Source organism: Podarcis muralis, chromosome 11 (assembly GCF_964188315.1).
Source record: "Podarcis muralis chromosome 11, rPodMur119.hap1.1, whole genome shotgun sequence".
In the NCBI taxonomy this organism is placed as follows: Eukaryota; Metazoa; Chordata; class Lepidosauria; order Squamata; family Lacertidae; genus Podarcis; species Podarcis muralis.
The window spans coordinates 64,132,694-64,152,334 of NC_135665.1; the positions used below are offsets into that span (position 1 = coordinate 64,132,694).

General features: G+C 49.7%; 1 protein-coding gene across 1 annotated transcript in view; it reads left to right on the forward strand.

The window, feature by feature from the left end:
- The window catches only part of DNAI1 (dynein axonemal intermediate chain 1), a 164,852-nt gene extending 145,940 nt beyond the window's left edge, over nt 1-18,912 (forward strand). Inside the window, exon 20 of the mRNA XM_028748145.2 lies at nt 18,785-18,912. Within this exon, the coding sequence (XP_028603978.2) occupies nt 18,785-18,889 (105 nt within the window). The 3' untranslated portion in view covers nt 18,890-18,912. The remainder of the gene's footprint in view (nt 1-18,784) is intronic.
- Nucleotides 18,913-19,641: the final 729 nt, after the last annotated feature.

The window sequence follows — 19,641 nt, forward strand, 5'->3', positions numbered from 1 at the left end:
GAATAGGGTGAGCCTGTGACCTGGCCCAGGAAATAAGTATTTATCATTGCAAAAGACTGGCCAGGCTCCCCAGGGTCAAGTGAGCATTAACAGGTAAACCTGTCAGACAAGATACGGTAAACAATCCACTCAGATTTCTCCTGTAGACCACCTTTACTGTGATGTAGGTATGATGTATCTGGGGGTGGTGGTCTTGGGTTACACCCCTTCTGTGAGGTATGTATGATGTATGGAGGGGTGGTCTCGAGCTCCAGGGCAGGGAATTTAAAATGTCTATATAAGGGCTGGCACACCTTGGTTCTGGGTTCCTCCTCCTTTCCTGCGTGTGAGGGGAGAACCCTGTTGCAACAGATCTTGCCAACCTAGCAGTTCGAAAGCATGTCAAAGCGGGAAGGTAAACGGCGTTTCCGTGCGCTGCTCTGGTTCGCCAGAAGCGGCTTAGTCCTGCTGGCCACATGACCCGGAAGCTGTACGCCGGCTCCCTTGGCCAATAAAGTGAGATGAGCGCCACAACCCCAGAGTCGGTCACGACTGGACCTAATGGTCAGGGGTACCTTTACCTTTACCTATACAATTGAGATTACAGGAGCACTCAGCTCTCTTATTCTTAATTCCCCTTGTTTGTTGACGCATACCCACCAAACCCGAAAGTCAGCTGCCCTGTTGTTATCTTTCTATTCAGCAGCTTAACAGCCCACGGATAGAAGCTGTTCTGTACCCTGTTGGCACAACTAATCATGCTTTTATATCTTCTGCCCGAGGGCAGGAGATCAAGAAAGTGCCGGCCGGGGTGTGAATCATCCCTGAGAATTTTCCTCAACGTTCTTCCGCAATGTCATCCATGGATTCATGGGACAGCCCATAATATATTGTGCTGTATTCACCACGCCGTTTACGTTCCCGCCAGAGCGGTACATATTTATCTACTTGCACTTTGACGTGCTTTTGAACTGCTAGATTGGCAGGACCAGGGACTGAGCAACGGGAGCTCACCCTGTCACAGGGATTCGAACTGCCGACCTTCTGATCGGCAAGCCCAAGAGGCTCAGTGGTTTAGACCACAGCACCACCCGCATCCCAGTACTCTTCATTAAAGGTAAAGGCAAAGGTACCCCTGACTGTTAGGTCTGGTCGCGGATGGCTCTTCTGATCGGCAAGTCCTAGGCCAGGGGTTGGCAAGGTTTACCTTGCCTGGGCCAGTTCACTCCTTCTGTGGGCTGGATTGCTAGTGTGTGTGAGCACACACGCCCGCAATTTTCGGCACCTGCATCTGTGCAGACACAATTTCTGGTGTCTGCGCATGCACAGATGCGATTTCTGGCGCCGTGCGAAGTGAGTCCCTGCACCGCGCTGCATTGGTTTAGCACAGCGAGTGGGGATGAGCCGAGCGGATGGCTCGGTTCGGGAGCGGCTCATTGGCTGGTTAAATGCAGGCCCTGAAACGAATGGTAAAAAATAAAGCGATTGCAAATAGAACCATTGATTTAGGAAAGCAACGTGTGGGGGTTTCGCTCAACCCTTCCTTCCCATGCTAAGCACTTCCCTCTGTTTGCTCCTGCTGAACTTTTTCTTACTCCTATCAGCTTAGCTCTGCAGTTTGCTGAGATATTTTTAAGCATGCTGCCTCTTTCGAAATGTTTGCAATTCATCTTACTTTAGCATCAGCCACACATTCGGCAGGTTTGCTGCCTGGTCCTTCATCCAGTCAGCGAATAATACACATCGAACAGCACCAGACCCAGCAAAAGGATTTTGCAGGAAGCTCCTGCCTGTTTTACTTCAGGGCAGAGAATAATTGCAGAAGGCGGATTTCAGTTTGCTGCCTAAAGTTTACAGTAATAAACACAGAAACTTTGAAAGGAGTTGTCTGTTGACCCAAGACGCCTGAATCAAAGTGTCAGGGGTGCAGACTAGGAAATGATAGTCCTGCATTAGATTATAGCTTTGGCCCTTCCTGCGTTTCAAATTGGTATCAGATGGAAAGCATTATCAGAAAATGTTGGCTAACGTTGCCTAACACGATTAAATATTTAGTCTCTGCAAGCTCACAGTCCGGCCGAAACATATTGCAGCCTTTCGCACTCTAGCAAGCAAAGATGAATCACAAAGTCGGCTAATAAGGCAGAATGCTTAGCCAAGACTTTTACTGGATGATATTTTATCATTAGTGTTAGTACTTCATGAAATTTATACACCACTTCATTGAAGAAAAAGAAAAACTCAGAGCAGTTTACAAAAAAAGATTTTAAAAAATTCGCACTCGGTACCACCTGACCTTTCTATGCCCATGTAGTGGACAGCTCAGTACCAGCAACAGGTCTGGCACAGGCCCTGCTCAGTGTTTTCTGAACGGCCGAAGTCTTGTGTTGTAGCCTTATTAGACTTTGCCGATTGGTAGGGTGAGCGTTGCTCCCAGAACAGGGAGGATGGAGTCAAATGACACCGAGGTTGGTTCAGAGAAAGAGTTTATTCTGCTCTCCGGATAGCAGAAGGCACTGCATGAATCGGTTCACAGCAAGCACAAAAGCAAGAGAAATTGCATACAGTATATATATCCTCCAGGCACCCTCTCCCCCCTTCCCCAGGAATCCAGACACGTAAGCTTATACATGTAAGTTGACATCACAGATGTTCCTGCTCCTGTACTCTTGACCATAAAAGGGTGTTCCTGTTCCTGTACTCTTGACCATAAAAGGGTGTTCCTGTTCCTGTATTCCTTATCTTGGGGTAAGAAGGTCACCAACTCTAAGAGCACTCCTGGCGCCGTTCCCGGGGGGCTGACAAGGTCTGTGCATCAGTGTGGTCAGGATGTAAGATAAGACCCAGATGTGTCATCCCTGCTCCACTTTGGAACTGGCAAGGCCATTCATTAGGCGTCACGGACTAATAAAGGAAAGAGCTTTGTTTATACAGCAGTGTTCTTCTTATACATTTGCTCAAGAGCTCAAGTTAATTGTTTTTAGCTAATGCACCCTTGGAGAAGGAAAAATGGGATTTAGGGGCCCGTTTCAGATTGACTGCGCAGTCAGATTTAGATTTGGGAAACCCATTCCTTCATTGTCGAACATGGATTTTGTGGATGGAAGAGGGGTGAGGAGGAAGGAAGAACTAGCCTGTTTTGGCATTGTTAGAACATGACACCCCATTTTGCATATGGGTTATTATGGCCCTTTTGTCAACGCTTGGCAACTCAGTTTGGGAGAGCAAATGGCGTGCAGGTCAGCAAAGAGGCAAGGAATAGATTCCTTCTCTCTTCCCACAAGACTCAAAGGGAAATTGCATCCAAGTATACGGGGCAGAGGGACGCGGGTGGCGCCGTGGGTTAAACCACAGAGCCTAGGACTTGCCGATTAGAAGGTCGGCGGTTCGAATCCCCACGACGGGGTGAGCTCCCGTTGCTCTCTCCCAGCTCCTGCCCACCTAGCAGTTCGAAAGCACGTCAAAGTGCAAGTAGATAAATAGGTACCACTCCGGCGGGAAGGTAAACAGCCTTACTCCTCCGCCATGTAATCCCTTGAGATAGGAAAGTGAGGAGAAGGAGACATTTCTCCCCAAAGAAATTGAGAACCAGCGGATGCCTTCACAATGGTCCTCTGGCTTTCTGCTCCTGACCAGCCTACCTGCGCTGGTCATTGCTACTCATCACGCCGGCTTGTGTGTAGGTTTAATTCCGCATTTGTCAAATGAAGCCCGGGCCGTTTGCTTCCAAAGCAGGCGGCTCTAGAAATCGAATTACTTTTCTCTCTTTCACCGACTAATCAAATTGCGTGCCTGAAAAAAAACAGCCAGGCAAGGGCGGTGGGACTGGTTTGGACTGGGCCTGTTTTTTGCTTTCTGTTTGCCATAAAGAACCACTTATTTTCATAAGCATCAAGCAGTGGAACCAAAGAGTGTTTGTAGCTTTCGTTAAAATGCAGAGTGAGTGAGCCTAAGGCAGGGGTCAGCAAACTTACCGCGCCTCAGGCCAGTGTCTCCAGCTCCGGAGGGCGGGGGAGCGTGTGCCCATACACATGCGCACACGCTATTTCCGACGCACTTCCAGGTCAGAGGAGCACCAGAAATAGCTTGTGCACATGTGCACGGGCCTCCTCCGACCCGGATGTGCACTGGAAACAATGCTTGCCCATGCACAAATAACACTTGTGCATTCACACAAGCTATTTCCAGTTCTCCTCCGACCCGGAAGTGGGCAGCTGCACAGCACAGTGCTAGTAAGAGCGGGCTGCGGCAGCGGGTGGCAGGGATGGCTGTGGGCCAGATAAATGAGTCCCTCGGGCCTTATGTTTGATGCTGTACTGTTTTTAATATTCAGTTAGAAGCCGCCCAGAGTGGCTGGGGAAACCCAGCCAGATGGGCGGGGTATAAATAATAAATTATTATTATTATTATCTGGCCCGTGGGCCTTAGTTTGGGGACCTCAAACTAAGGTCATGTTTTCGGGACGTGGGTGGCGCTGTGGGTTAAACCACAGGGCCTAGAACTTGTCAATCAGAAGGTCAGCGGTTCGAATTCCCACAACGGGGTGAGCTCCCATTGCTTGGTCCCTGCTCCTGCCAACCTAGCAGTTCAAAAGCATAAAGTACAAGTAGATAAATAGGTACCGCTCCGGCGGGAAGGTAAACGGTGTTTCTGTGCGCTGCTCTGGTTCGCCAGAAGCGGCTTAGTCGTGCTGGCCACATGACCCGGAAGCTCTACACTGGCTCCCTCGGCCAGTAAAGCGAGATGAGCGCCGCAACCCCAGAGTCGGTCACGACTGGACCTAATGGTCAGGGGTCCCTTTACCTTTTATAAGGTCATGTTTTCAGAGAGGGAAGCTACTGGTCCCATCAGCACCACCTGTAGCTACAACTGGAGCCTGCAACATCCCTATCCCTGTCCCTTCGGCAACTCATAAGGGTTTGGTGGTTTACAGCAGGGGTGGGCAACAGAGGGACCTCCGGGGCTGGGGACTGAACCTTGGACCTGTTGCACTGTTGCTGAGCTTTGCCTGCCCTACGGATGTTTTGGACTCTGCTGGGGTTGCTGGGAGTTGTAGTTCCAAACCATCTGCAGGACACGATGGGTTCGCGAAGGCTGAGTGTTGGCCTCTCACCCCTCAATGAGAGAGAACAGAATGATCTCTCGGTGGGCCATTTTCCAGTGCAATTGTCCCAAATTGTTTCCCCAAAATTTGTGCCGTGATTGTGCTGTGTGGCTACCATTCTGTGTTTTCCATCAACTTTCTTATCGTGAAAGGAACATTTTGTGGGATACCCAGCCTCATATAACCAACATGCTTAAGTCTAATTAAAGCAAGAAAAGGTTATGGTAATAGGTAAAGGACCCCTGGATGGTTAAATCCAGTCGAATTTGGCTATGGGATGTGGTGTTCATCTCTGCTTTCAGGCCGAGGGAACCGGCGTTTGTCCACAGACAGCTTTCCATGTTATGTGGCCAGCATGACTACACTGCTTCTGGTGCAATGGGACACCGTGACAAATGCCAGAGTACACGGAAATGCCATTTACCTTCCCACTTCAGTGGTACCTATTTATCTACTTGTGCTGGTATGCTTTCAAACTGCTAGGTTGGCAGGAGCTGGCACAAACCAATGGGAGCTCACGCTGTTGAGCGAATTCGAACCTTACCTTCCGATTGGCAAGCCCAAGAGGCCTGTTGGTTTAGACCATACCACCACCCGTGTCCCAAAAAGGTTAAGACCATAGAGGAAGCTGTCCTACCAGGCTTAGCTAGGGACTAAGGTAATCAAGGCCTTTGTTCACCTAACTGAGCAGCTCAGTGTGGTTGCTCCAAGCTCATACCACTTGGCTCTAACAAGCCTCTCAGGTTCCTATACCAATAATTTAGGAACTTTCACCATTGTAACTAAACCAAGTTTTACTGCCTGTGCAACTTTGTCTGAATGCTGTATGGAAAAGCACATGAATCTGACCTTTGAAGAGTTTGTAAGTAAACCATATGTAGCTTTGTGTTGTCTTTTTCTATGCTGGAGAAGAGGGGAACTTTGGAAGGAACATAGAAGGGCATATTTTAAATGTGTAACAGCCTATATTTCCATGTTTTACTTTGCTGCATATTTTGTGATTTTAAAACTCTGCTGGGGTTCTCTTGCCCCAAACTTGGTTTTGGATCCAGGAATGATCCTTTCTATAGTTTATTTTTTCCTTGCCACCAACATGTCTTTGGGATTTGTCGCACAGCAGCATATTCGGCCTTTGTTATTTATGACAAAGAGTCTGTTGGCTTTTGAACGGATTATGAAGGTGCACTCTTATTGCACAAAGAACATTTACCTGAAGGTGTGACAGACCCACACAGAAATGTGACTAGAAGCGTCTGAGGACAGGCAGAAGACATAGTTTGAGAAGCAGAACAGGAGGTACTCTCAGCCAAGCTTGCAAAAATCCTCCCATTCTTCCCAGCTCAGCTGAATTCAGATCGAAATGCATAAACTGAAGCATGAATAAATTGCAGCAGATGTTTAATAGCTGTTCCATCAAAGGGAGATGGCAGGAGTGTCATTGTTTTTATTTAATAGGAGTATTTATTAACTCTGCGGTTTATTATGTGGAGTAACTGAGAGAATACTGTATGTGAGCAGTAAAAGTGAGTGGAAATGTCTGCAGTGAGTCTCATGTCACGGCAATTAATTTTGTCATTTTCCTGATTATGGGATGGTGAGAACATAAGATCGATGCCAGACAGAGAGGCAAAAGGCCAAGATTTGGGCAGCCCCAGTTCAGAAGTGAGTCAGCCTTTGACCTTAGGTGACGTTAATTGAACAGATTCTGCTAATCGCCCTGGATTTATGGGAAAGGGAGTCATGTTTGCTTCTCTCCGTGGCTCACAAATCTTTTGAATAAACTGCTGCACAGATTCACCCAGCCCAACCTATGCTTATTTGGAGTTGCCCGCTATAAAAGAGACAGGATTTGCCCCCCTTCCTCATGTGATGTGGGTCTGGAACAAAAACCAAGAGCACTGAAGCTTCTGAAAGTTGTACATCAAAGGAATCCGTGATGTGCAACCTTTTCAGCATAATGCAAAAACTATTTCATATCTTGAATTCCCAAGGGAGTAAGTGTGTGTTTGTTAGGCATTAGAGCAGTGGCATCCAGGTGCAGGTTGTTGGTGGAAATTTATCAGCCATTTTCATAGCCAGGACCTGTTGACCCCAACCCTCTGCTTGAGCAAACATTGCATAATGAAAGTGGACGTTGGACTTCTCTGTTCTTGACAAGTGTGAGTTCAAGTCCGGTCAGATCATGTTGGAGTATTGGTCCCTTAATTCCAGTTTCAATCCCCTCCTTTTAACACTTGGTTTCAATGCCACTTGAATCTTAGAAGTTCTTTGCGCTGCAGCACACCTGATCCCTGGTTGTGGCACATTGAGGGCTGCTGGATTGTGTAGTCTGGTTGGAGGGGTGGTCGGTGCCCTGCCTTGTGTTGGGTGTGTCTGTGTGTGCGCTCTGGGTCCTTTCTGGCTCTGTGACTCAAGTTTCCTAAAGTCATACAATCATGAGTTGGAATGATCTAACCCAATTACAGTCATACCTCTTGTTACGTTTGCTTCAGGTTGCGTCCCACGGTGACACGGAAGTACCAGAAAGGGTTACTTCTGGCTTTCGCTGCTCGCACATGCGTAGACATGCAAAATGACATCACGTGCATGCACAGAAGCAGCAAATTGCGACCCGCACATGCACAGACGCGGGTTGCATTCCTTTCATGTTGCGAACAGGGCTCCAGAACGGATCACTTTCCCAACCAGAGGTACCACTGTACCCGCAAGGCAGAAATCATAGTTGAAGAATCCCAACCGCTGCTTAAAAACCTCCAATGAAGGAGAGTCCCCCACCTTCTGAGGATCATTTAGTCCAGGGGTCAGCAAACTTTTGCAGCAGCCGGTCCACTGTCCCTCAGACCTTGTGGGGGGCGGACGGACTATATTTTAGAGGGGGGGAACGAACGAATTCCTATGCCCCACAAATAACCCAGAGATGCATTTTAAATAAAAGCACACATTCTACTTATGTAAAAACACACTGATTCCTGGACCGTCCATGGGGCGGATTGAGGTGGTGATTGGGACGGATCCAGCCCCCGGGCCTTAATTTTCCTACCCATGATTTAGTCTACCCCCCTGCAATGCAGGACTGTCCCTTACAGGGACTAAACCTGCAACCTTGGCATTACCATGCTCTAACCAGCTGAACCAGATGATCACTGCAAATGGTGACAGCAGCCACGAAATTAAGACACCTGCTTCTTGGGAGAAGGGCAATGACAGGCCTAGACAGCATCTTGAGAAGTAGAGACGTCACCTTGCCAACAAAGGTCCGTATAGTTAAAGCCATGGTTTTCCCAGTAGTGATGTATGGAAGTGAGAACTGGACCATAAAGAAGGCTGATCGCCAAAGAATTGATGCTTTTGAATTATGGTGCTGGAGAAGACTCTTGAGAGTCCCATGGACTGCAAGAAGATCAAACGCATCCATTCTTAAGGAAATCAGACCTGAGTGCTCACTGGAAGGACAGATCGTGAAGTTGAGGCTCCAATACTTTGGCCACCTTATGAGAAGAGAAGACTCCCTGGAAAAGACCCTGATGTTGGGAAAGATGGAGGGCACAAGGAGAAGGGGACGACAGAGGACGAGATGGTTGGATAGTGTTTTCGAGGTTACCAGCATGAGTTTGACCAAACTGCGGGAGGTAGTGGAGGACAGAGGTGCCTGGCGTGCTCTGGTCCAGGGGGTCACAAAGAGGCGGACACGACTAAACGACTAAAGAACAACAACCAGCTGAGCTATCTAGCTGAACAGCTGCTTCACAATTCAGGGCAGTTGCAAGCGAGTTTTGCTGCTGCCTCTGGGATGCCAGAGGACATCAAAGCCCATTCACCCACACTCTCAGGGGTGAACCAACCCAACTGCTATAAGGAAGAACGGAATATTTGAGTTGCTTGGTTTCATCCAAGCTGCCGTATGTTCCCCTGCCGCCCTGCCTTCTCTCACCAGAGCGTGAGCATCACCTGTATTGTTGTATTTTGCAAAGGTTAGTTTGGAGAGAGAGAAAATAACTGCACTGGAATGAGTTCTCCTGGTGATAAGGAAATTACAGTTTTCATTTTCAGCTCCGCACATCCTCTCCAGTGACTTGGCATTAAATTACATGCTCCGGTAATCAGCATGGCGCATTATCGGTCCCCTTGTTATTCTGCACCAGAGTAGTGCATTGTAAAAAGCAGGGGGGAAAGGAAGAATTGGGTGTGACATCGGCTTGTCTCCCAAGGGATGGCCGAGTCAACTTGGGGGGGGGGGGGCTTCTGTAACATAAAGCTAAGGAGTGAGAGGATACATCAGATAGGAGGGAGATCCCTGCTTCTGCATCAGGGGAAATACAAAGCCCAGAGGAATCCAACAAATGGAGAATGCAGACGATCCGTGCCACTTAAATGTGCAATCCAAATTAATGGGAGAATGATTGTCCACTCAGAGGTAAATCCCACTGAGTTCACTGGGAGTGTACAGAGGGATGCAGCCTTGGGCATTTGTGCAAACGTGGCAGGGACTGGAATCTTAAACTCTCTCACTAGGTTGTCTTCTTGCCCAGCCCCAAAGGCGCATGATGCAGAAGCATGAGAGCCAGTGTAGCAGAGAGGCCAAGATCACAGGCAGGGAGAGCCCTGCTGTTGCCTTCAGGTTGTTCTCAGGTTTCCCTTTGGGCCACTTCTGGCCTGATCCAGCAGCTGGCCTCTTTTGCAGGAGGGATCATGCAAGGGTAGACCAAGCCAAATTTAGGGCTTTTCCACACCTCACCGCTTTCCCCCCAGGAAAACCCACAGTTCAGCACTGACTCGGAACAAATGGCAATTGGGATTTCTGCAGGTTGCTGTTTGTTCCAATTTGGCCCTAAAGTGCAGGTTGATGAATACTGTTTAGGGTATAAAAGAACTGTGACAAAGTTGTTTGGCAATGTGTGCGCACCTCTGCACATGTGAACTTGTTCTTAGTGCCGAAGCATGAAGAGGAAGGCAGCCAGACGATATAAGAGAAATGTCAGTCACGTATTAAAATACAAACATTGGCAAAGGTAGTTTAAAACATGGCGCACAGCTGGTTGCTATCAGACTTTTAATTCCCAGAAAGATGTGCTGGTGGCGTTTGGGGAGCGAAATAAAACCAAGACGATTCTCTGAGTTTATTGTCGCATCAGGAGAGGCTAGAGTTCTGGAGAGGAACTGCACAGGCCGTCTGGCAGCCCTCGGAGCAAATTCCCTGAGACGATTGTCTCCAGTTACATCTCTGCATAGAAATGGGCTTTCCGCTCGGCTGCGTGGCATGGCAGAGTGTTTCTGAGCATTTTGCTGCATCCATCCAAAGGGACCGTGAGGCATGAGGCATCCTTCGAGGATCTTACTGTGCGGACAAAGACATGTGCTTGGAAGTGGCTCAGGAGCTTCTGCTGGGCTTGATGCTTGAAGTCAGGTAAATCTGCCATGGTGGGGCAGCCTCCTTTTCCATGCTTACCCGAGGAAGAACCTAGGCTAGCCTGTGGTCCTCATCCTTGGAGCCTGAGTGCTCCCACCCTCCTAGGCTGGAGGAGCACAACTGAGGAAGGACCGTAGCTCAGGACCAGTCCATCTGCTCTGCAGGCAGATGGTCCAAGGTTCAAACGCACTCAGCATCTCCAGGTAGAACACCTTGCCTAAAATCCAGATGTGCTATTGCCAGTCTGAGATAGATGGACCAAGGACCTATCTCAGTATAAGGTGGTGGCTTCCTAGCTTACTATCTTCCTGAAAAGGTTCTTAAGAAACCAGTGAGGGATGAGAAGCGAAGTGACTCCCTCTACAGAAAGGCTTGCTGCCATCAGTGGTCTTTCTTTTTCACCTTCAACAAGAATGTAAGAAGAGCTAAGAAGAGCCTAGCTTCTGGCTGGCTAAAGGCTGGTCTCATCCAGCACCCTGTTCTCCAAGTGCCCAGCCAGATGCCCAGATGAGAAGCCCACATTCTCCCCTGCTGAGGACTCAGGCAACTGGTATTCAGGAGGTAAAACACAGCCACCGTGACTAGCAGCTAATGAGAGCGTTACCTTCCATGAATTTGCCCAATCCTTTCATGGGAGCAAATCCCAACTCTGCACTGCAAGGAGTTCCTTTGGTTGGTCCCGAAGCTTCTAACATTCAGCTTCTTGGATAGTCTTCAGTTTGGGCATTACAAGAGAGGCAAAAGGGGATTTCCTTATCACTTTAAAAGCATTATCTGCCTCCTCCTAGCTCACAGCATGCTCTGTTTTTCATCAGCTCTTTTGAAAATGCAGGTTCTCCGAGAACAACTTGTCCCTTAACCCCAAGTACTGGCCTCAGTAGAACGTTCTCACATTCCTTCCGCAAAGTCATCCGATCCAGGCCACCTCCGGGGGAGAAGTGTCCTAAGGATGGGGAGCCGCCTCTGTGCTCTTCACAGCCCTATTGCAGCAAAGTGATTCCCCTCCAAAGTGCATTCCTAACTGGAGGTGGCTGAGACGGATGACCTGACCCGGGCTGAGCAGTGAAACAAAGCTTTACTCACAGCCTGTCATAAGAGAACTTTGAATCCACGCAAAGAGAGAGACTTCTCCGGTTCATCTGCATTCATTCACTCACTGCTCTGTTGCTCCTCCACTAAGGAAACATACGAAGGGAATCGAAGTTGCTATTTATATATATATATTTTTACATGACTAATCTGCTTCTGCACAGCACACTGCTTTAGGCAGAGCAAAGGAGGCTTCTAATTAAAACGCAGAAGCCCCTGAAATTGTGTACAGCATTTGAACACCGGATGCGATTGCATTTAAATTAGGACTTGCCTGGAAATGGCATCTCCTGCAGACTGAGACTCTGAAAACAGAAATTGATAGGAAGAGCAGGTGTGTGTGTGTGTGTGTGTGTGTGTGTGTGTGTGTGTGTGTGTAAAATAAAGCACAGCACTTCTAGGTAAAACAAACGCCCAAACCGAGAAATCCTTCATTATTTGCATCTCACTTGACATGACACAGACCTCACCTTCTCACAGCCACTGGCAATATGGGGATTATGGACTGTCATAGATGGTTGTCATAAAGAGTTCCGAAAGAATGTATGTGAAATGCTTTGAGCATCTCAGTCTGGAAAATCATCGTGGGAAAGCTGCTGTTCCTCCGCAAATAACTCTTTCCACTGAGCCACCTCATGCAAATAAATGCCGGTCATCGTGGAGCGTACCATTTGTCTTTGGCTGTGTACACGTTGCGCCTTTAAATTGCCTTTGAAGCACGGTCTTCCCCTCATAGAATTTGGGGCACTGGAGTTTGCTAAGGTTGCTGAGAATTACAGCTCGGTGAGGAGTGGGGCTTTTTTTGGCCAGCACTCATGGGAACTCAGTTCCAGCACCTCTCAGGTGGGCGCCATTGCCATTACAAGAGAACAAGGGAGGTGTTCATGGTGAGTTCTGGCACCTCCTTTTCTAGAAAAATATTATTGGTGAGAAATAAACTACTTGATCATTTTGGTGGCCTTTTGCTGAACCTTCCCCAGATCTACAGTATCCTTTTTGAGCCCTGAAAGCAGACAGAGACTTGGGAGAGAGGGTCAGAACAAAGCCATGGGTACAATGGGGGCTCTTCCTTATGCTGCTAAGAGGGTGGACCTCGGGAGCAGGGGTGCCAACTTGAATAAAATATTGGGGGGCAGGTAAGCCCCATCCCACATAATTGATCACATGGCGGGCCTCACCCATACCATTTGAATGGCAATGCCCATCAACCTTGGGGGGCCCAGCCCCCTCAAATATTTTATCAGGGAGGGCAAAGGGACCTCGGCCTCTAGGAGCTGGCGCCGAATTTCAGGCAAACTTCCTTTCTTGCCCAGTCCGAGCTGTTGTTGTTGTTGTTTAGTCGTTTAGTTGTGTCCGCCTCTTTGTGACCCCCTGGACCAGAGCACGCCAGGCACTCCTGTCTTCCACTCCCTCCCGCAGTTTGGTCAAACTCATGCTGGTAGCTTTGAGAACACTGTCCCACCCTCTTGTCCTCTGTCGTCCCCTTCTCCTTGTGCCCTCCATCTTTCCCAACATCAGGGTCTTTTCCAGGGCGTCTTCTCTTCTCCTGAGGTGGCCAAAGTATTGGAGCCTTAGCTTCAGGATCTGTCCTTCCAGTGAGCACTCAGGGCTGATTTCCTTCAGAATGGATTGGTTTGATCTTCTTGCAGTCCATGGGACTCTCAAGAGTCTCCTCCAGCACCAGAATCCAAAAGCATCCATTCTTCGGTGATCAGCCTTCTTTATGGTCCAGCTCTCACTTCCATACATCACTACTGGGAAAACCATAGCTTTTACTATACAGACGTTAACTATACGGTCCAAGCTGAGCAGCTCCCAAAATGCTCACAGAAGTTAAAAGAAACCCATATGAGCAGCATGCATTCACTCAGGACAATGGCTGAAAGAGTAGCCGTCTGAAAAGGGAGGGAGGGGGGTCTGCAGCAGTAAAATGTTCCCTTTGATAGCGAGACCTCCTCTGCAACTGAGAACTGACCCACTTCCATTTATCAGCCAGGCGCCATTTAAAACAAAGAATGCAGAGAGTTTCAGGGCTCTGGAAGGGACTTCGCCGGTCTTCGGAGTCGCAGCCGAGTGTGCAGCGTGCTGGGTCCACTTGGGCACAGAATCTTTTAGAAAGTCGAGGACCCTGTGGAAATGGCACCCGAGCCTCAGCTCAGATTGCTACCAGAATTGTGGATGGGGAGAAAAGCCAGCTTCTCAGAGCCTCTTCTCCAGCCTCTGTTGCATCGACAGTGTGCAAGTCTGTAGGCTTCTCATTTGGAATTATTCCTTGGATCCAGACAGTGGCGTAGCGTGGGTTGTCAGCACCCGGGGCAAGGCAAGTAATTTGCGCCCCCTAACCTGTGGATTTTGTGCCCCCTAACCCGTGGAGTGCCCCCCCCAGATGTTGCGGCCGGTGCGGCCGGCCCCCCCTGCACCCCCACGATACGCCACTGGATCCAGGTGAAATGGCTCGCTTTGCCACACATCCCAGCCTCGCTTTGCTGCAGTCTTTGGCTCTCATTTGCCCGATTCCAAGGCTGATGTGAACTGAGTCCGCCCCCCGCACCAGCACCGGGGGCCTCTGGACCAGCACTGCAGGATAAGCAAGCGCATAAACAGCAGGCTGTCCGTTTGAGAGATGCAGAGGCAAGCCGGCCCAAGAATTCCCTGCTCACAAGTTGCCATAAACAATGAACGAGGCTGTCTGTCTCATTTTTGCATCTCTCTCTTAAGCGGCCTGTGGGCCTGAATCGAACTCCTGCTCATGTGCACTTTGAAGGGTACAGGGATGCAGCAAAAAAAGAAAAATAGAAGCACAGGCCCTGGTGGGACAAAGCTTTGCAGCTGGATCTGTGCATGCATGCAAATTAAGGAGGACTGATTCCTTCCAATGTGTTCAGCGTTCGTTGATTTGTATGTGATGACCAGCTTGTCTGAATGAGCCATTGCTGCCTCACCACAGATGGAGCTTTTATATTGCCTAGCATGCTCTTCAACATGACGATTTTTCAAGAGAGACAGTTCCTACATTTAGCTGAGATCTCCACCAGCAAGGAATCCAGAGGTGATGCATCAAGTGGTGTTATCTGCACAAGTGGACCATTGCTGAGGACCACAAGGACCTCTCGGTTCAGGGACAAGGCTATCAAGCTGCCTTCCCACACTGGCACCAGCACAAGCAGTTGCTCCCACCAGCCTTGATCAGAAACACTCTGATGGAGGCATCTCACACAAGACCAAAGCCCATCTACTCCAGCATCCTGTTCTCCTGGTGGCCAACCAGATGTCCCAATGAGAAGCCCTCAAACAGGACCTGAGCACAAGAGCACTCTATCTACTTGCAGTTCCCAGTAACCAGTATCCAGAGGCATATGACCTCTGAGCCTGGAAACAGGACACAGGTGTGATGGCCTGGGACTCAGGCTCGGACTCAGAACCAGAGGAGTCTCAGTCTGCACCGGATCCTTTGCCTCAGGCATCACCTGAACCAAGTCTGGGGCCTGATCCTGAAGAGTCCCAGTCTGCACAGGTTCCCCTGCAACAAGCACCAGCTGGGCCGAGTCAGGGGCCTGAGCCTGCCCTGGCTCCAGATGCGGGGATGACCTCGTTGCCTCCAGCTGGGCCATCACTTACAGCTGCTCCACTACTGGTTGGGTCAGGGGAGGCTGAGGCGGCCTCTGGGTCTAGTAACCCACCAACGTCTCCTGAGCTGCAGAGACTTAGGTCTGAGAGAAGGAGAGACCTGAGTACTCACAGGAGGAGTGCTCGCCTTCAGGCGAAACATGGAAGTGAGTCGCCAGGGGATCAGGACCGGCCGTTACCCCGACAAAGATAAAAGGCTGTCGTACCCCGTCCCAGGTTGCGAGAGCAACATTGCTGTATGCCAGATCCTGCCTGAGATCCTGCCCCTGTCCTTGCCTGGTTTCCTGCCTCGTGTCCTGCCTTGGCCCTGTTGGACTGACTTCTAGCGGGACCTTCAGATTCTGGACTGGACCTGGACAAGTTTCACAGGTTACCCCGGGCCCAGCATAACAGTGATCAATAGCAGTGGCCATTGAGAGCATTATGCTCCATGAATTCGTTTGCTTTTTGCCTTTAAAAGTGCACACTTAAAATGTAAATGTAACAAACATGTTTGTAAATCCACACTCTCTAGGGAGCTACACTGTACAGCAACCTCCAGTTCATCTTATACCCAAATTTGCTTCCGTGTAAGTTGTGAAATGCCTCTGTCATTTTTGTCTACAAGAGAAGTCTACCAGCGCCACCTCCTTTGAATCCACTCTGTGCGCAAAGCTTCCTTGCCTCTCCAGGTGGCCTCTCTTAATCCCCAAGGTCTCTAAACTGAGGTTGCAGACGAGTAATCCAGCACTAATCCTATCAAATGCTATGAGAGCAAATGCTATCTGCCTTATCAGTTTGGGTGGGGTAGACAGGGACCCACTTCCTCCCCAAAGGCACTGCCGCCACCCAGACTAACCTTTTAGCACCATTCCTCTCTGCTACCCCATTCACTTTTCTCTCTCTCCGCTCAGAAGTGCTAATGCACAACCACCTGCCCGTTGGTTCAGTTACAGTGCAGGCTCCTGCAGAACTGCCGTTGCAGAGAATTGCTTGCAATGGTGTGTAGCCCTCATTTGTTCCGTGAGTCAGCTGGAATCCACGATGCTCGATTGGGTGGATTATGGAAAGGGACGGCAGATTAGCTGCACTCCTGGCCATGTGCCCTAGGCAAGCAAAACAAACCTCTCCTAATTAAATTGCACTCTTCGCCATGCTTTACTGCCTGCTTTGTGCAAACTTGAGTGTCGCCTCGCAAACCTTTGTAAATGCGAGAGCCCACACTGCTGCTGCTGCTGCTTCTGTCCCGTTGCCGTAGACACTGTGCCTTCCCTAAGAACATGTAGGGACTGGACCAGTAGATGGAAAAGTTGAGGTTTGGCTGTTTGGAGGCAAGGGGAAGGGGAAGCGTATCCCTGAAACCCTGGCCCCTTCCCCAGATTAGAGTCAGCTTCACATGCACCCTTGCCTGTCCCAGAGACAAGGTGGCCCAACTGCATAAGGTGTCCAGGAGAAATATTTGTAGGGGCCCCACAGATGCAATGAATAACCTGGCTTGGGAGCCTGTGGCTGAGCAATGCTGGCAGACAGTTGCCCAGTTAAAGGTAAAGGGACCCCTGACCATTAGGTCCAGTCATGGCCGACTCTCGGGTTGCAGCGCTCATCTCGCTTTATTGGCCAAGGGAGCCAGCGTACAGCTTCCGGGTCATGTGGCCAGCATGACTAAGCCGCTTCTGGCGAACCAGAGCAGTGCACGGAAACGCCGTTTACCTTCCCGCCACAGTGGTACCTATTTATCTACTTGCACTTTGATGTGCTTTCAAACTGCTAGGTTGACAGGAGCAGGGACCGAGCAATGGGAGCTCACCCCGTCGCGGGGATTCGAACTGCCGACCTTCTGATCAGCAAGCCCTAGGCTCTGTGGTTTAACCCACAGTGCCAGCAGCCCAGAGTGGCTGGGGAAACCCAGCCAGATGGGCAGGGTAGAAATTCTACCCCAGCCACTCTGGGCGGCTCCCAGCAGAATATTATTAATAATAATAAAAAAGCAAGAAAACGTCAAACATTAAAAACTTCTCTAAACAGGACTGCCTTCAGATGTCTTCCAAAAGTTGTGTAATTCTTTATCTCCTTGACATCTGAAGGGAGGGCGTTCCACAGGGCGGGCGCCACTACCAAGAAGGCCCTCTGCCTGGTTCCCTGTAACCTCACTTCTCGCAGGAAAGGAACCACCATAAGGCCCTCGGAGCTGGAGCTCAGTGTCTGGGCTGAACGATGGGGGTGGAGACGCTGATTCAGGTATACTGGGCAGAGGCCGTTTAGGGTCAGCACCAACACTTTGAAATGTGCTCAGAAACATACTAGGAGCCAAAGTAGGTCTTTCAGGACCGGTGTTATATGATCTTGGCGGCCGCTCCCAGTCACCAGTCTGTTACTGGGCTCCCTGCTATTTTGAGAAGTATGATTGCAAAGCGATGTTTGACTCTCGCACACCAGAGCAACCACTCCCATTACTGTCTTGCTCTGCTCAGCTATACCAGCTTAGCTTGGTGCACAAACTGCAACCATTCCAGGACCAGGAGAGCCTTGTGACCCACACATTGACAACCTCATGATTAGACTACTCCAATGCACTGTCCGTAGGGCTGCCCTTGTAGCTAGCGCAAAAGACAGCTGCAAGGGCACTTTCTGGGACAGCAAGCTCCCTCATGCTCAAGATCTTATTTTTGACATGTAAGGTCCTAAACTACTTGGAACCAGGATGTACCTAGCAGACTGCCTTCCCCACAGCAGCCCAAACACATCTTTCAGACCTTCTGAGAGAGCCTTGCAGATTGTCACTTGGTGCCATCGCAGAAGCAGGACTTCTTGGTGATGCCACCAACCTTCTGGAATGCTCTCCCTCGGGCAATTTGTGGGGCAGAGACAGTAACGACCTTTAGACACTTCTAAAAATGTCTCTTCACTGAAGCTTTCTTGGACCCGTGGCGTCTTTCATTTTGTACGCTGCTTATTTTTATTTGTCAAGTTTTCTCCCCGCAGCCCACATTCCCACCTAGACTTTTAAGGAACTCTTAACAAAAGCTGTTGTATTTCTATCGCTTTAAGGTAAAGCTATTTTTTTTTTATTATACTAAGCCACATGGAATAAATAAGTGAATAAAGGGTCTACTTAAGAGGTTTTTAAATAGCTACAGAAGTGCTTTTAGCTCGACCCTTTCTGTGGCTGGCCGGCCTCCATCCCACTGAGAGCCTCCTGGCTGCCCCACACCAGCTGTGCAGGCTGCATTAGACACCTCTCCCTTCCCTGTTGGAGTGGCAGAAAGGCACTCCTTGCTTTCTAGAGGAATCCTAAGTGGGGCACACGGACAGGAGTCAAGATTCTCAGCAGGGACGCAGCTGATGAACCCATTCAGAAAAGGTTTGATGAGGCTGGCAGGGGGCTCGTCTAGTGCTTCCCAGGCCAAAATCAACCCTTTCTTGTCAGCTTAGATGACAACAGAGCCAAAGTACTTGCATTACAGTCCACTGTGCAGGCAGGCAGGCAAACACCCCACATCTTGCACCGACTCGGGGTTTCAAACTGTGCACTAGGGGAACCCCTTAATCAAGCAGGGAGGGAGCCTCTCCTCTGACCACGTCTCTCCTGTCTCCCTTAGGAGAAGAAAGGCCAGGAGGTCCAGAAAGGCCCAGAAGTGGAGATTGCAAAGCTGGACAAGCTGCTGAATCTGGTGAGGGAACCGGTGGCCAAAACCAGCAAGTGAAGCCTGGCCAGTGTGCCCCCCCCCCCCGCTGCCTCCGCTCCCCACCCTGCGTGCAACTTGGAAGCTCTGCACTCCAGGAACAAGCACCCCTTTGTAAGGGCCCTGGACCCGCACAGACAGCTGCACCGAAGACCTTTTTGTTCTGGCACAAAAGAAGATTTGGTTTTGGTTTTGCGTACAGAAAAATAAAAGCCGAGGCTTGACAGCTGTGCAGAGTGAGCATGCAGGACGACTCTCGTCCAGCCGCACATCGGGGGGGGGGGGGGAGAAAAAGTGTGTGTGTGTGTGTGTGTGTGTGTGTGTGTGTGTGTGTGTGTATGCAAAGCTGTCTCTCCAGCTGATCACGAGGAAGAGGCCCAGTCCTGCCCTCTGCAGAAGATGCCACTTGCTGGCTTGGAGTGAGAAAATGTCTACCATCAAAAAAGATGATTCTCCAGAGAGACCCTACTGAGAATCCCACAAAGGGCCAAACGGGGATGTGTGATATCTGTCACGCAGTTTGGTGCTGACTAACTGATCTTTGGGACGCGGGTGGTGCTGTGGGTTAAACCACAGAGCCTAGGACTTGCCGATCAGAAGGTCGGCGGTTTGAATCCCCGCGACAGGGTGAGCTCCCGTTGCTCGGTCCATGCTCCTGCCAACCTAGCAGTTCGAAGGCACGTCAAAGTGCAAGTAGATAAACAGGTACCGCTGTGGCGGGAAGGTAAACGGCGTTTCTGTGCGCTGCTCTGGTTCGCCAGAAGCAGCTTAGT